This window comes from Ranitomeya imitator, chromosome 7, assembly GCF_032444005.1.
Source record: "Ranitomeya imitator isolate aRanImi1 chromosome 7, aRanImi1.pri, whole genome shotgun sequence".
NCBI lineage: Eukaryota > Metazoa > Chordata > Amphibia > Anura > Dendrobatidae > Ranitomeya > Ranitomeya imitator.
The window spans coordinates 99,673,896-99,691,960 of NC_091288.1; the positions used below are offsets into that span (position 1 = coordinate 99,673,896).

General features: G+C 41.9%; 1 protein-coding gene across 5 annotated transcripts in view; it reads left to right on the forward strand.

Annotated features, from left to right (window-relative positions):
- ADAM23 (ADAM metallopeptidase domain 23) overlaps nucleotides 1-18,065 on the forward strand; it is a 401,035-nt gene that overhangs the window by 346,150 nt on the left and 36,820 nt on the right. For all 5 annotated transcript variants that reach the window (XR_011314664.1, XM_069733684.1, XM_069733681.1 and 2 more), the window contains exons 22-24: nucleotides 2,253-2,372; nucleotides 2,685-2,853; nucleotides 12,836-12,947. Coding sequence is in view for 4 of the 5 variants with exons in the window: in XM_069733684.1 (XP_069589785.1) it covers nucleotides 2,253-2,372; nucleotides 2,685-2,853; nucleotides 12,836-12,947 (401 nt within the window). In the remaining variant the exon portion in view is untranslated. The remainder of the gene's footprint in view (nucleotides 1-2,252; nucleotides 2,373-2,684; nucleotides 2,854-12,835; nucleotides 12,948-18,065) is intronic.

The window sequence follows — 18,065 nt, forward strand, 5'->3', positions numbered from 1 at the left end:
AAAAAAATCCTTCTGCAGCAAGGCACCAGTGGCACCTGCTCTGCAGCATAATTGCATTTGTAATGTGCATATAATTATTATGGTTGAAGTTATCCTGATATTTAAAATAAAAAATCCATTTGAAAATGGCTCCCGCCGCACCCGCGCAGTAGCAGCTATCAGTGTATGTAGGGGTGATCCAATAGCTGCTATTGTGCAGGCGCCGGCGATGCCATCTTGCTAGAGAAGAAAAAAATAATTCCTCCTCCAAGGTGGTACCGCCCGCACCTGTGAAGTAGCAGCTATTGGCAGGGGCCACGGCCAACACCTGCCGGCAAAATGTTTTTTTTTTTTTTATTTTAGTATGTATATATAACATTCATTATGTTAACTAGGGTGCAGGTCAGTGAGGAACCAGTGACATGTCAGCAGTCTGCATTATGAATAGCTAATCAGAGCACCACATGAAGACACCTCACAGGCCGCTCCGAGCATATCATTAACTCAAAACTGAACAGCTGACATGTGCCCTTAACAGCCGCAGGTGGAATCGTTATCCACCCGCAGCTGTTAACCCGTTTTAATGCCGCTGTCAATCTCTGACAGCAGCATTTAATGTGATCGCTCCGGAAGCGCATCTCAAATCCCACCTATCGGTGACCCGTCACATGATTGTGGGTCACCGATGCGTCGGCATGACAACCAAAGATTGCTATGAGCACCACATGGTGGTCAAGCTATAAAAAAAATTAAATTAATCCAATCGGTAAACGGCGTGGCGAAAAGAAAGTCAAAACGCTAGAATTACATTTTTTTGGTTGCCTCAACATTGCATTAAAATGCAATAAGGGGCGATCAAAAGATCATATCCACACCAAAATGGTATCATTAAAAAGAACAGCTTGGCACGCAAAAAATAAGGCGGCACCCAGCTCCAGATCAAGAAAAATGGAGACGCTACAGGTCTCAGAAAATGATGCATTTTTTTTTAACAAACTTTGTTTTTTATTTAAATGATGAAAAAAAAATCCAATCATTCTACACATGTTTGGTATCTACGAACTTGTAATGGCCTGGGGAATCATAATGGCAGGTCAGTTTTAGCATTTAGTGAACATGGTAAATAAAAATCCAATAAACAGTTGTGGAACTGCACTTTTTTGCAATTTCACCGCACTTAGAATTTTTTTTACATTTTCGAGTATACAACATGGTAAAACCAATGATGTCATTCAGAAGTACAACTCGTCCCTCTAAAAATGGCCATATTGTCGGAAATGTCACATGGCCATATTGTCGGAAAAATAAAAAAGTTATGGCTCTGGGAAGAAGATGAGCGAAAAACAGAAACGAAAAATGGCTGCGGAGTGAAGGGTTAAATGAGAACACTAAAGGTGCATTTACACCTGCCAATAATCTATGTTAAATGAATGTTGATTGGTAACATGCTTGTCGAGAGCTGGTCATTTAACAACCTGTTTAAACAGGCCAACTACCCTTCAGATGTGCACATAACGATCACTAATAGATTGTACTGAGCACTGTTAGGCTGCCGTCACACTAGCAGTATTTGGTCAGTATTTTACATCAGTATTTGTAAGCCAAAACCAGGAGTGGGTGATAAATACAGAAGTGGTGCATATGTTTCTATTATACTTTTCCTCTATTTGTTCCACTCCTGGTTTTGGCTTACAAATACTGATGTAAAATACTGACCAAATACTGCTAGTGTGACGGCAGCCTTATTGGCCTTGACAATGCGCTGACAAGAACTTTGCTCTTTTGGGAAAACCAGGATATCACTTCACCCAAATACCAAGTGTTTTACTCATTTATTGGATGATCGGTAGTCTACTTACATTGCATGATTACTGGTGATCAAACATTCCTGGTGAAGCTTGTTTCCTATAACCTTGCAGGGTAAAGGTACTTTAAGGAATGGGAAGTTATTGAAAATAATTAAATTGAATATCCACCCAATAACTTTCACGCTGAAGTTTAGTGATGGAGCGGCTAAGTACTTTCTAAAATCCTTACCTTGAGCATCAGCTGACCCCACCTCTGTTTTCAGGTTTTGTCTACTCATGATTAAACTCTATTAACTTTATGTAATAAATGTTTCTTGCCCTCCACAACCATTGTCAAGGAGCCTAATAAATTCTCCCTCATTACTGAACAATTATTGAACAATGGTTCAATGTCTACAGTAAGTTGAAATTATATGCTGCCTCTATTACACTTATTCTTTTATTAACTGTTTTTTTGTTTTGTAGTGATGTATTCTGCGGTTTCCTACTTTGTGCAAATGTATCTAAGATTCCCCGCATTGGTAAACTAGCTGGCGATATACCTCCAACATACATCAATTACCAAGGGAGAGTGATGGACTGCAGGTATGCACTCAGAGCTGGGCCCTTAGGATTCATTTGGTGGCTTGCAATGTCAACATAAGAAGAGACCTGTCACTCCAGGCTAGCAGCCAGGGTCTCGGCTGTCCGACTAGTCACCTGTGCAGCTCGGTCCCTGGCGGCTTTTAAAGTACGATTTTCTCTGCAACATTTCAAAGGCAGACATGCCTGGCTGAAATCCTATAAGACCTATTAGGTTTCCTTTAGGGGAAAAATAATTAGTATATTTTTCAGTGGCGATATTTATAAATAGGAAAAAAGTAGTTTATAATGTCTGTAATAATTTCTGTTATACAGTGGTGCTCATATACTTTTGGATGACGAAACTGACATGGGCTATGTGGAGGATGGAACACCGTGTGGCCCATCAATGATGTGCTTAGACAGGAAGTGCCTACCTATTGCATCCCTGAACATTAGCAACTGCCCAATGGGTTCCAATGGGAAAATCTGCTCGGGGCATGGGGTAAGACTAATATATTAGTACATTTTGATAATAAGAATGATTCATATTTTGAAGACAAAGGGGAAGATTCATTAAGAACGGGATAACTTTGTAAGAATTAACCAGGTGGTGTAGCCATGCCTCATCCGTCCCATGCTCCTTCATTTTTATCAAACTGGTGAGGACTGACGTGAAAATTCTAAAAGTTTTATGATTTTTTACCGTGTTTTACCCAGATTTCTAGCATGAACGCCTTAATGAATCAGACCCAAGGTCTGTTAGACTGCTTCAGAACATAATGTTTTCGTTGACTTAAGCCCTTAGTGACAGAGCCAATTTGGTACTTAATGACCAGGCCAATTTTTGCAATTCTGACCACTGTCACTTTATGAGGTTATAACTCTGGAACGCTTCAACGGATCCCGCTGATTCTGAGATTGTTTTTTCGTGACATATTGTACTTCATGTTAGTGGTAACATTTCTTCGATATTACTTTTTGCAATTTTCAAACTTTGTATTTTTATGCCCTTAAATCAGAGAGATATGTCATGAAAAATAGTTAATAAATAACATTTCCCACATGTCTACTTTACATCAGCACAATTTTGGAAACAAAATTTTTTTTTGTTAGGGAGTTATAAGGGTTAAAAGTTGACCAGCAATTTCTCATTTTTACAACACCATTTTTTTTTAGGGACCACATCACATTTGAAGTCATTTTGAGGGGTATATATGATAGAAAATAATGAAGTGTGACACCATTCTAAAAACTACACCCCTCAAGGTTCTCAAAACCACATTCAAGAAGTTTATTAACCCTTTACGTGCTTCACAGGAACTGAAACAATGTGGAAGGAAAAAAATGAACATTTAACTTTTTTTTGCAAACCTCTTAATTCAGAACCATTTTTTTTATTTTCACAAGTGTAAAAACAGAAATGTAACCATAAATTTTGTTATGCAATTTCTCCTGAATACGCCAATCCCCCATATGTGGGGGTAAACCACTGTTAGGGCGCACCGCAGAACTTAGAAGTGAAGGAGCGCCGTTTGACTTTTTCAATGCAGAATTGGCTGGAATTGAGATCGGACACCATGTCACATTTAGAGAGCCCCTGATGTACCTAAACAGTGGAAACTCCCCACAAGTGACACCATTTTGGAAACTAGACCCCTTAAGGAACTTATCTAGATGTGTGGTGAGCACTTTGAACCCCCAAGTGCTTCACAGAAGTTTATAACGTAGAGCCGTGAAAATAAAAAATCGCTTTTGTTTACACAAAAATGATCTTTTCGCCCACAAATTCTTATTTTCACAAGGGTAACAGGAGAAATTAGACCACAAAGGTTGTTGTGCAATTTCTCCTGAGTACGCTGATACCCAATATGTGGGGGTAAACAACAGTTAGGGCGCACCGCAGAGCTTGGAAGAGAAGGAGTGCCGTTTTACTTTTTCAATGTAGAATTGGCTGGAATTGAGATTGGACGCCATGTCGCGTTTGGAGAGCCCCTGATGTGCCTAAACAGTGGAAACCCCCCACAAGTGACACCATTTTGGAAACTAGACCCCTTAAGGAACTTATCTAGATGTGTGGCGAGCACTTTGAACCCCCATGTGCTTCACAGAAGTTTATAACGTAGAGCCGTGAAAAAAAAAAATTGCATTTTTTCTACAAAAATGATCTTTTTGCCCACAAATTTTTATTTTCACAAGGGTAACAGGAGAAATTAGACCACTAACGTTGTTGTGCAATTTCTCCTGAGTACGTCGATACCCAATATGTGGGGGTAAACCACTGTTTGGGCGCACCGCAGAGCTTGGAAGAGAAAGAGTGCCGTTTTACTTTTTCAATGTAGAATTGGCTGGAATTGAGATCGGACGCCATGTCGCGTTTGGAGAGCCCCTGATGTGCCTAAACAGTAGAAATCCCCCACAAGTGACCCCATTTTGGAAACTAGACCCCCCATGGAACTTATCTAGATGTATTGTGAGAACCTTGAATGCCCAAGTGCTTCACAGAAGTTTATAATGCAGAGCCGTGAAAATAAAAAATATTTTTTTTTTCCACAAAAAAGATTTTTTAGCCACCAAATTTTTATTTTCACAAGGGTAACAAGAGAAATTGGACCCCAAAAGTTGTTGTCCAATTTGTCCTGAGTATGCTGGTACCCCATATGTGGGGGTAAACCACTGTTTGGGCGCACGGCAGAGCTCGGAAGGAAGGAGCGCCGTTTTGGAATGCAGACTTTGATAGAATGGTCTGTGGGCATTATGTTGCGATTGCAGAGCCCCTGATGTACCTAAACTGTAGTAACCCCCCACAAGTGACCCCATTTTGGAAACTAGACCCCCCAAGGAACTTATCTAGATGTGTGGTGAGAACTTTGAATGCCCAAGTGCTTCACAGAAGTTTAGAATGCAGAGTCGTGAAAATAAAAAATATTTTTTTTTTCACAAAAAAGATTTTGTAGCCCCCAAGTTTTTATTTTCACAAGGGTAACAAGAGAAATTGGACCCCAGAAGTTGTTGTCCAATTTATCCAGAGTACGCTGATGCCCCATATGTGGGGGTAACCCACTGTTTGGGCGCACGGCAGAGCTCAGAAGGGAGGGAGCACCATTTGACTTTTTGAGCGCAAAATTGGCTGTCGTGTTTGGAGACCCCCTGATGTACCTAAACAGTGGAAACCCCCCAATTCTAGCTCCAACCCTAACCCCAACACACCCCTAACCCTAATCCCAACCTCATCCATAATCCTAATCACTAACCCTAACCATAATCACAACCCTTACCCCAAAACAACCCTAATGTCAACCCTAACCATAACCCTAATCAAAACCCTAAATCCAACACACCCCTAATCCTAATCTCAACCCTAACCTCAAACCTAACCCTAATCCCAATACACCCCTAATCACAACCCTAACCTTAACCCTAATCCCAAACCTAACCCTAATCCCAAGCGTAACCCTAATGCCAACCCTAACCCTAATACCAACCATAATCCAAACCCTAACCCTAATCCCAGCTCTATCCCTAACTTTAGCCCCAACCCTAGCCCTAACTTTAGCCCCAACCCTAACCCTAAGGCTACTTTCACACTTGCGTCGTTTGGCATTCCGTCGCAATCTGTCCTTTTGGACAAGAAACGGATCCTGCAAATGTGCCCGCAGGATGCGTTTTTTGCCCATAGACTTGTATTGCCGACGGATCGTGACGGATGGCCACACGTCGCGTCCGTCGTGCACTGGATCAGTTGTGTTTTGGCGGAGCGTCGGCACAAAAAAACGTTCAATGAAACGTTTTTTTGTACGTCGCATCCGCCATTTCTGACCGCGCATGCGTGGCCGTAACTCCGCCCCCTCCTCCCCAGGACATGGATTGGGCAGCGGATGCGTTGAAAAACTACAGCTGCTGCCCACGTTGTGCACAATTTTCACAACGTGCGTCGGTATGTCGGGCCGACGCATTGCGACGGCCCCGTACCGACGTAAGTGTGAAAGAAGCCTAACCCTAAGTTTAGCCCCAACCCTAACCCTAAATTTAGCCCCAACCCTAACCCTAAATTTAGCCCCAACCCTAGCCCTACCCCTAACCCTACCCCTACCCCTAACCCTACCCCTAACCCTAACCCTACTCCTAACCCTTCCCCTAACCCTACCCCTAACCCTAACCCTACCCCTAACCCTACCCCTAACCCTACCCCTAACCCTACCCCTAACCCTAATTTTAGCCCCAACTGCTGTTCTCCTGCCGGCCGGCAGATGGAGACAGATGGCGGGCGCACTGGGCATGCGTCCGCCATGTTCTGCTGCCGGCGGCTAGGAGGAGCAGCAAGAGGATCCAGGGACCTAGGTGAGTATGCTAGGGTCCCCGAATCCCCCTATTTCTCTGTCCTCTGATGTGCGATCACATCAGAGGACAGAGAATTACACTTTACTTTTTTTTTTTTTTTTTGCGGTCGCCGGTAAACAGTTAATTACCGGCGATCGCAAAACAGGGGTCGGTAATACCGACCCCGATCGTGCTCTTTGGGGTCTCGGCTACCCCCGGCAGCCGAGACCCCAAAGATTCTCCCGGTGCCGGCCGGCGGGCACACTGCGCATGCGCCCGCCATTTTGAAGATGGCGGCGCCCACCGGGAGACACGAGGAGCATCGGGGGAGCTAGGTGAGTATTGGGGGGCCACCTGGGACCCCTTTTCTCTGTCCTCCGATGTGCGATCACATCGGAGGACAGAGAAATTAAAAAGAGATCGCTTTTTTTTTTTTTTTTTTTTTGCGATCGCCGGTAAACGGTTAATTACCGGCGATCGCAAATGCGGGGTGGGTTAAAAACCTCCCGAATCATGTTCTCTGGGGTCTCGGCTACCCTCAACAGCCGAGACCCCGGAGAAAATCGGCCTCTGGGGGGCGCTATGGACTTTTTCCACAGCGCCGTTAATTAACGGCGCTGTGGTTTCAGTACCCTTAGCGGCCGCCATTAAAAGGCGTATCGGCGGTCGCTAAGGGGTTAAAGAGTAACCATTGTTTTCATTTTTATTTCATAACTTAATACTACACATGAAAGTAAGCAACTTTGTGAAAAATCTGCATCTTTCTCTGCCAGAATTGATCAGCCATTATCGAAAGTCTCAATTCTGAGGTAAAATCTGTATTCAGTTCAGACAGATTGTTATATTCATGAGATAGGAGATGGCATATACTGCCCATAAGGGTCTATGTAGATGAGAGAGGGAGGAGCTCTGCCTCTAGTTCCTCCCGTCTACATAGATTCTTATCTGTAACACCTGCCATCTCCTATCACAGTAATGGGACAATCTGTCTGCACTAAATACAGATTTTACCTCAGAATTGAGACTTTTGATAATGGCTGATAAATTCTGGCAGAGAATGAAGCAGATTTCTCTGATAAGATATATTACACCATTGCTTATTTTCACGTGTACTATTGATTTATGAAATAAAAATTAAAATGATCTAATGTATGTAATGCGTTCAAATGATGAACATTTTTCAGCAGATTAACTTCCTGATTTTGTAGCAAAGGAAAATAATTTTGGAAGCCACTCAATGTTTCAGAATTGTCTGAAGTAGTATTAACATTCTTTTTTTTTTATTCGTTTTTTGAAGGATATTCACAAGTACCGTACACATATTTAACAGTACAGACTAATGAAGGCATGCTCACATCTGACAGCGTCATAGGTACATTACAGGGTAGCACTCTGCAGGAATGGACATTGACCCATATAGCAGAGATCTGACTATATGACAGTGTCGGAGATGCCTCCTGGAAAATAACGTCAGTTACCACATCGCTTCGCACCTCATTTTTTTAACATTTAAGCATTACACCGACCAAGTAAAATTATCTGTACTTGGTTACAGCCAAAACAAGACGTGTGTAGTCCGTGTCAGTGTTCAAGCAGATATACTGTATAATGACACAGGACAGGAGATAGCGCAGCCCTGGAGCACGGCGTTAGTGGTGAGTGACACCGCATCCCCAGACTTCTGTCGGCAACCCCTATCTGTATGCTATTTTTTCATATGGAATTATGTTGCGCCCGCCGTCCGCACAAAACGCAACTTGTTGCGTTCCCATGCTGTCGGCGGGCCCGTCAAAACAACGCATCCACATACATCCGCATGTCCTGCATACCAAATGTTAAAGATAGGTACGCAGGATGCATGCAGAAGTATGCGTAAGTAGGCGGGGCTTAACGGAGGACGTATGCAACCCTCCGCAAAGCCCCCAAACGCTAATGTAAGCTTAGCCTTATTTCAGCACAAGAGAAGCCATATTTTTCAAAAGCTTTCAGATTTCAAAAATTTCATGCACACACTTGATTTTTTTCCTGATTTAAGTTGAGCATTGTATCGTTTTTTTTAGATCTGAGCATGTCAATTCCTTCAGCGTTTTTGCAGTGTTTTTCACTTTCTCATTAATTATGTCCTTCTATATGGCCACCATAAATTATTAATACAAGGCGGCAACATATGGGAACATTCTTAATGAATAGGAGCCATATTGAGGGACAAGGGACATTATCAGTGTCCCCCTATGTGGTCCCCTTTTAGTAATAATGTACACCCAGAATCACTACGCCCCTGCTACTACAACAGGGTGCCCATAAAATTATTCTGATGCTATCAATTTTTATTTACTAAAATACTCTGGATGCTGTTTTCGACAGGACAGAAAAGTGCAGTTACGGTATATCCCTTTTTATTGTCCTGTTAAAAACAGCATCCAGACTTATGCTCTTTTTGTACAATGAAAGATAATGTCCTCAAACTCCAAGTAAATAAGCATTGAGATTAATTTTGTTGTTGCAGTATGGAAAAACTATGGTATGAGCCTAGTCTTACTGTGCTGACAGAAACTTGCCTGGCTCCATGCATGATTTGGTGTCAACAAAAGGGACTGATTCTCAGGGCAATTATACAGCAGATAAGGAGTCTTTTGCCAAATGCTAAGGCCGGCGTCACACTTGCGAGTTTTACGGACGTAAGAGCGCAGAAACTACGTCCGTAAAACTCGCAAAAAATACGGCACAATTATTCTCTATGCCCCTGCTCCTATCTGCCGTATTAAACTGATCCGTATTATACGGCTTTCTACAGCCGTAGAAAATCGCAGCATGCTGCGTTTGTCACCGTACTGCGCAAGAAATACGCCAATGAAAGTCTATGGAAGCGTGAAAAATACGGATTACACACGGACAAGCAGTGTGACTTGCGAGAAATACGCAGCGGTGTTAGAGAGAAAAGCCGGTAATTCATTGCGGTGTACAGTAAAATCACACTGACAGCTTCCAGTCCAATAGGTAGACTAAATGTGTACACATAGAATAGGTATATATATATATATATATATATATATGTCAGTGAGACACATATATGTATATATATTAATATTTATTCCAGCGCTATACAATTGAAAGCCGGTAATTCAATTACCGGCTTTTTCTTTCTCCTTCCTAAACCCGACATGATTTGAGACATGGTTTACATACAGTAAACCATGTCTTCTCTCCATTTTTTTTGCAGACTCCACACTACTAATGTCAGTAGTGTGTATCTGCAAAATTTGGTCGTTCTATCTACTAAATTAAAGGGTTAAATGGCGGAAAAAATTGGCGTGGGCTCTCGCGCAATTTTCTCCGCCAGAGTAGTAAAGCCAGTGACTGAGGTCAGATATTAATAGCCTGGAGAGGGTCCATGGTTATTGGCCCCCCCCTGGCTAAAAACATCTGCCCCCAGCCACCCCAGAAAAGGCACATCTGGAAGATGCGCCTATTCTGGCACTTGGCCACTCTCTTCCCATTCCCGTGTAGCGGTGGGATATGGGGTAATGAAGGGTTAATGCCACCTTGCTATTGTAAGGTGACATTAAGCCTAATTAATAATGGAGAGGCGTCAATTATGACACCTATCCATTATTAATCCAATTGTAGTAAAGGGTTAAATAAAACACAAACACATTATTTAAAATTATTTTAATGAAATAAAAACAATGGTTGTTGGAGTATTTTATTCTACGCCCAATCCAGTCACTGAAGACCCTCGTTCTGTAACAAAAAAAACATAATAAACCAACAATATCCTTACCCTCCGCAGATCTGTAACGTCCAACGATGTAAATCCATCTGAAGGGGTTAAAATAATTTGCATCCACGAGCTTTGCTAATGCAATGATGCTCATGGCTGCAAAAAACCCGGAAAATGAAGGTAAAGTAGGTCAATGACCTATATTTACCTTCTTTTGCGGTGAGGCGCCCTCTGTTGGCTGTTCCTAGATCGTGGGAACTTTCCTAGAAAGCTCCCAGGCTCGAGTTCATAAGAGGGCGCCCTCTGCTGGTTGTCAATGACCTGTGATGACATAGCCGTCTCGCGTGATGCTACGTCATCTGGGGTCATTGTCGCAAGGCATCGCTGGGAACGGGAAGGCACTGCGGGGGCCACCGGAAGGTGAGAATATCACGATTTTTTATTTTTTTTAATCTTTATATATATTTTATATATTTTTATATCTTTTTACTGTTTATGCTGCATAGGCAGCATCAATAGTAAAAAGTTGGTCACACTTGTCAAACACTATGTTTGACAAGTGTGACCGACCTGCTAATCAGTTTTTCCAAGCGATGCTACAGATCGCGTGAAAAACGCTAGCATTCTGCAAGATAATTACGCTTGCAAAACGCTAGTGTTTAGCGGGAATACGCATGCCAATTCCGCATGCGTTTTTCCCGTGGCAGGGAGTTGCGGAATTGCTGCTGAAATTTCCGTGGCAATTCCGCAACGTGTGCACATAGCCTTATACTGCAGCAGCACTGCTTTGATTCAGCATATTTGGTTCCCGTTCCTGGCTTTGACTTGTATTTCTTGATTTTGTTTCTGTCTTTGAACTCCTAGATTTCATCCAGCATCTCAATTATTCTGTTAGCTCACTCCACCGGCAAGCAGCCACTCTGTGATCGCAACCCAGGGGGTCATATGTAAATTAAGATCCCTGTTTAGAGATTAGAGGGTGAAGTTTTGGGTTCCCCAGGGACCTGCTAAATGGAATGGCTTGAGCCAAGTCTTCCATAGAAGTCCTATTAAGAGCTGCCAGCATCCTTCAAACAGTACGCTTTACAGACTCACTGATCTGCCCCCGCTACTTTCCTCCACACCATAACTTGCTTAAAGAGAACCTATCATCAGAAAAAAATGTGATATGGAGTTAATCTTGGCGTTATTAACCTGCCCGGCACTTAGCTGAACGCTACAGGGAGAAAATGAACTTTATTCCGCCCCCGGCATCATGCGAGTTTCAGTCATGGCGGTGGCGCCAGCATGGATTCAGTCACTGCCCCACAGCTAGTCCTAATGCAGAGCCAGTGTCAGTTAGGGTCAGGGGCGCGGTTACAGCTGCCGCTTGACTAATCCAGCGCTTACTAATGCTAGTGCTGATTAAAACCCTATCTGCAGGTTAATAACGTTTTTTTCTGGTTACAGGTTCCCTTTAAATGCTGAAAATGTACTAACATGTAGATGCTACCAGGGCAGCCATATTTAGTGAGCACTACCACAAATATAGACCTCCAGAATATTAAAGGGAACCTGTGACCCCCAAAATCGAAGGTGAGCTAAACCCACCAACATCAGGGGCTTATCTACAGCATTCTGGAATGCTGTAGATAAGCCCCCCATGTATCCTGAAAGATGAGAAAAAGGGGTTAGATTATACTCACCCAGGGGTGTTACCGCTGCGGTCCGGTCCGATGGGCGTCCCATCTTCATAGGATGACGTCCTCTTGTATTCACGCTGCGGCTCCGGTGCAGGCGTACTTTATTTGCCCTGTTGAGGGCAGAGCAAAGTACTGCAGTGCGCAGGTACTGAGAAAGGTCAGAGCGGCGCGGCACCTGTGCACTGCAGTACTTTGCTCTGCCCTCACCAGGGCAGACAAAGTACGCCTGCACCGGAGCCACAGCGTGAAGACAAGAAGAGGACGTCATCGTAAGAAGATGGGAGGCCCCAGACTGCGACGTCCATCGGACCGGACCGCAGCGGGAACGCCCCTGGGTTGAGTATAATCTAACTTCTTTTTATCATCAGGATACAGGATTTCAGGATACATCGGTGGCTTATCTATAGCATTACAGAATGCTGTAGATAAGCCCCGGATGCTGGTGGGCTTAGCTCACCTTCGATTTTGGGGGTCACAGGTTCCCTTTAATGTTTGACTCAATGCAAGTGTGAACAGTAAGAAATTTGAAGCTATGTAACAGAAAAGGGTAACATGATATGAGGTAATGAAGCTATGAACTTGAAAATAAAATTAAACTTTGATCTAAACTTTAAAAACACACACAGTGCTGTGAGGTCCAATCTTGGGAATTTTATTGGACTTTTTGTTCCAAAAAAAACATTTATAAATGTAATTCATTCATTAAGCTAATATGTATACAAATACACTCTAACACTGTTATCCCTTTGTGATCTTGTTTCCAGGTTTGCAGCAATGAAGCCACATGTATATGCAGTTCCACATGGGCAGGAACCGACTGCAGTATATATGACCCAAAGAAGGAGCCTACCGTTAGAAAGGATGAAGGACCGAAGGGTTTGTGTCATTTTGTTGTTAATGGAATAATAAAATGCTTTCTATATTCTGCGCAGGGAATTGGTTTCCTAGAGAACTTCTGTCACATTTATTGTGATTGATCCTATTGATCATGTTTATCTTGTGGTGCCAGGATTGGGAGTATTAATAGATACAGAAAGCTGTAAACATTTATTGAAGTAATGGAGCAATCTTCAGGTTTAGAAAAATAATCACTTCATTTATTGAAATATTTAACCCTTTCGGTAGCAACAAGGAGACTCGCTGAATGTCGTCATTTGTTCAGCATCTTACCACATATAACTGATTCGAAGTATAGTCAAATGTGTCTATAGTAAGGACACATGACCAAGACTATATATAAAGAGTAAAAAGAAATTATTGATCCAGAAGTATTACAGGATGAAGTACGGTAATTGTAATTCATACAAGTGTGTGGGCTCAAGGCTCTGGGAAATTATGATCGACATTAAAGAAGATACAGGAGAACAATGGTCTCTTTACAAGAGAGATCATATAGAGATTCATGTAGAGCGACATGTAATCACATGTCTTGTCCGGCTTGCAGGTACAAGGACGAGTATTTTACAGCTGGATAATACTAAATGACTTTACATTACAAAATATTCTGTAAATGTTGTATAATGAAGCACTGCCCATGCCGACCATGCTGCCATACTGTAGATCACTTCTTTCTGTCAGCCTCCTCTCTGTGACACTACTAGGCAATGTGGGCCTAAAACTCAGGAAATATTTTAAAATTAAATTTTTATAGGGGAATGATATACAGATTTGCCAGATTAGATTGTAGATACATTGCCTCCTACAAACATGGCTAAATGACATCATTTACATACAGGACAAAGAGAAATTAAGATCTCGACTGACAGAAGAGACTTAAAGAAGACATTTCCCTTTCCTCAAATATCTGTATTAGTAAATCAATTTATTACACATGCCATAACAATTCTGGATTATTTTTGAATACATCTCTGCATTTGTCTGTTATTTCTCCAAGTTATTAATGAACAAATTGCTAACTTGGTGTTACCAGTTACAGCTATCCATTGAGGACAATGTGATAAGTTGTTAAATTATTAATACATTTGTAGAAGAACAGCATGACACAGAATACAAATTTTTCCAGAATTGTTCTTTTATTGGAAATACAAATACTGTATATAAAAATATAGACACGTCTGGAGAGCGTTCAGGTCCTATTAAGTCGGCTTTACAATAGTGATTTCAGACATCCTTTTTCTTACAGCCTTATTCGTAGTTAGTGTGTAAGGTTTTGTATTTTGGGGAAACTCTCCCCCAATTTTACCTTAACACCAGATGTTAGATTTCAGCATGGCTGATCCTTTGTTTTTAAAGGAAATAAGCGACAGCCAGAGGAGTTTGGTGGTGGCTTATTTCCATCGAAGACACATGCAAGCTTGGCCAAGACAAGTGTTCATGTGTATGGGGTAGGTGTGAGGGGAAATATCTGTCAGCTAAACAAGCATTCAGATGATAGCTATCGAAGGGTACCTTCACACTGAGCAACTTTAGAATGAGAACGACAGCGATCCGTGACGTTGCAGCGTCCTGGATAGCGATCTCGTTGTGTTTGACACGCAGCAGCGATCAGGATCCTGCTGTGACATCGCTGGTCGCAGCTAGAAGTCCAAAACTTTATTTGGTCGTCAGGTTGGCGTGATTCGTCATGTTTGACAGCAAAAGCAACGATGCCTGCAATGTTTTTTCATGGAGCTAACAACCAGCGAGAACGATAAGTACGTCACTGGATCGCTCCTGCATCGTTCTGCTGTCGCCGTGTTTGACGTCTCCTAGCGACCTAAACAGCGACGCTGCAGCGATCGGCTCGTTGTCTATATCGCTGCAGCGTCACTTAGTGTAATGGTACCTTAAGGTGTATGACCACCTTTATCTTATCATTGACCACATGGCCAATCAGAAAATGGTGTTGACTGCTTATGCACTTCTGTGATAACTTCAGAGACTTGGGGTGCAATTACCGTATATTGCCAGAATATAATCGAGCAATATTAACAAGCTGACATTAACTCAATGAACTAGCAAAACACTGGCTGAAATGATTCTTAAGCTATTTTAAAACTCATTGTTCTAGGCAGCACATCATTCTGTGTATAAACAGACAATTTGCTTCCAAGAATCATCTGTGAGCGATCATTCTGTGTGCATCGGAAGCTTAGCCGGTCTGTTAAAAAAAGGCTGTTAAACAACCGCCAATCGGTTTCTACGTAGCCAATCTATGGTTGTCTATAACCGCGGGTCAGCCAGGGTAATTGAGCCTCAATTTTCTAGTCTTTAAAACCTTTTGTTGTCTTTATTGACAAAATATAAAAATCGGTATAATATAGTTTCCCAATATAATGGGTGACTATTATGTAATTAGGACTTTTGAAAAAACACTGATCGGTGGGATGGAAATTTATTTCTAAGACCTCCATAGATCCTGAGGCCTTTGTACTTTCTGTAACTTTCTTTATTTGATTGGAAATCTAGAAGCCATGACATCCATGTTGTCACAAACTTGTTGGGTATGTTTAACTAAGGCTACTTGAAAAAATACTTATAAAAAGTTGAGTGATTTTGTAAATGCATTGCATTACATTTCTTTGAACAGTAAAGTGTAAGCTGGACTATGCGAGTTCATCTATCGGCTGGTGACCAGACTTTGTACTGTTTCAAATAACAATCAACAGAATTATAAATACAGCTCTGGGCTATATTGGAGGCTCAGTGCAAAATATGTAATATTAAAGTACTCAACATTTTATATAGATTATTCAGTGTGTCCGTAAAGTCATAGTACATTTTTGACCAGTCACAGGATCTATTTATAGTGTACATTTTGGCGCCTTTTCTCTGGCCCAATCATAATCAGATTTGTTCAGGAAGAGAGATAACAAGAACCAATCAAACAACACAAACTCATTAAAGCTGTTGCCGAGCCCCCAGATTAACCCCTGATAAACTGAACTCTGATTAATAAACTGCCAGGTTTGTGACATCATGCAACCACAAGCTTATGCCAGCTGTGTGGTTTTCCATGCCAGTCGAGATGTGGACGGCACAGAGGAAAGTTCAGTGTGTTCTGTGGCTTTCTAAATTCGAATCCGTAACCAAAGTGGTATGTGAATATCGGCGCGTTTATAACGAAGAGCCACCATATAGGAATAACATTACTCAGTGGGATAAGCAGTTGAAGGAAACCGGCAGTTTGGTGGAGCAGCCCCGTTCTGGTAGGCCATCAGTCAGTGACGAGTCTGTAGAGGCTATACGGGATAGCTACCTAAGGAGCCCTGAAAAATCTGTGCGTGTGTGTGCTTGACAATTACACCTAAGAAAGACTACATTTCATAAGATGTTAAAGAAACATCTCTGTTTTACGGGGTACAAATTGCAGCTGTTGCACGCTATCAAACCGGCAGATAGACCCAAACGATGCGTGTTTGCTACAGATATGCTTCATGAGATGGACTATGATGCAAGATTTTTACAGAAGATTGTGTTTAGCGATGAGGCGACCTTCCATATCTGTGGACATGTTCATCGCCATAACGTCTGAATATGGGCTACCTGTGTGTGGCAAGAACTTCACTATCGTTTGGATGTGTGTAGGCAACAAATGGAGCCTACATCAAACTGCACTGAATAGGTATGAAACTGGGAGAGTTTTTCTTTTATTTTTAGCAGATTTCACATTTCTATCATTTTTTGTTGCTTTCCAGTGACTGGTCAAAAGTGCACCATGACTTTACGGACACACTGTATATTAACTCTTGCAAAAACAATCTTCAGTAAGATTTAACATGTATCATACATCTAGATATAACTACAAATTAAAATATACAGCTTAATCAGCCAAAACATTTAAAAGGTGAAGTGAATAATGATGATAATATCAATACAATGGTACCTGTTAAGAGGTGAGTTATATAAGGCAGCATGTAATGGACAATTCTAAAAGTTGATGTGTTGGAAGTTGAAAAAATCAGCAAGTTTGTGCATCTGTGTGACTTAGGCAAGTAAAAAATTGTAATGGCTGAATGACTGGGTCATAGCATCTCCAAAACAGCAGGTCTTGTGGGATGTTCTTCAAATGCATTGGCTAATGTAGCACAAATTCCTTAGAAAGTTAATGCTAGCTATCACACAAAAGTGCACCAAAGCTAACTACTTATGTGGGCGTCAAATGTGCTGCAAAGTTCTGTCAACTGCTAAAAGCACCTTCAGTGGGCACAGGAGCATCAGAAAAGGACAATGGCACAATGAAATCATCATGTGGACAGTCTGGAACGTGGGAGTCTCTTATCTGGGATGAAGATAGCACCAAGATGTGTCATGAGAGAAGGCAAATCTGTAAATGCTTTGTAATACTTTGGAAGATACTTTAACATATACCACTTGCCTAGACATTTTTGCAGACCAAGTGCTCCTCATCATTGCAATAGCATTCCTTAAAAGCAGTGGCCTTTTTTTAACAAAATAATCCCCCCTGCTTCACTGTAAACATTGTTCTGGACTGGTTTGATACAGATTGCCAAGACCTCATTCAGGCATCTGTTTTTCAAGTATTTGTTCTGTCTATAGTTATCACTGATAGAACATGTACACATTATAGTCTGTGTAGTTATTCACATGTCCGAGAGGTTTGTTATCGGAGTCACGGATCAAAATTACCCATACAAGTCTATACGTCTGTGAAAATCAGACAGGCCACGGATGGCATCACTGTGCATTCTGTGTTATGTCCATGATTAACAATGTAAGGACTCATGCACATGACTGATTTTCTCGTGGTGGTTTTCACAGATAGCCCTCGTGCCCATGATATTCTATCGGACTATGCAAATGTCTGATCTTTTCCTTGGACCATGTGGTCAATGTAAAAGAAACAGGACATGTCTGGTTTTGATCTTGGTGTCGAATCAAAATCGTCAATACAGGTCTATGGGTCTGTGAAAATCATCGCATCGCACTCAGATTACACCCATGTGCAGTCTGATTTTCCTGGACTGACAGAATGGAGAAGGTGGAGAACTTTTTATCTCTCAATGTCTGAGAAAAACTGATGCCACTCTAATC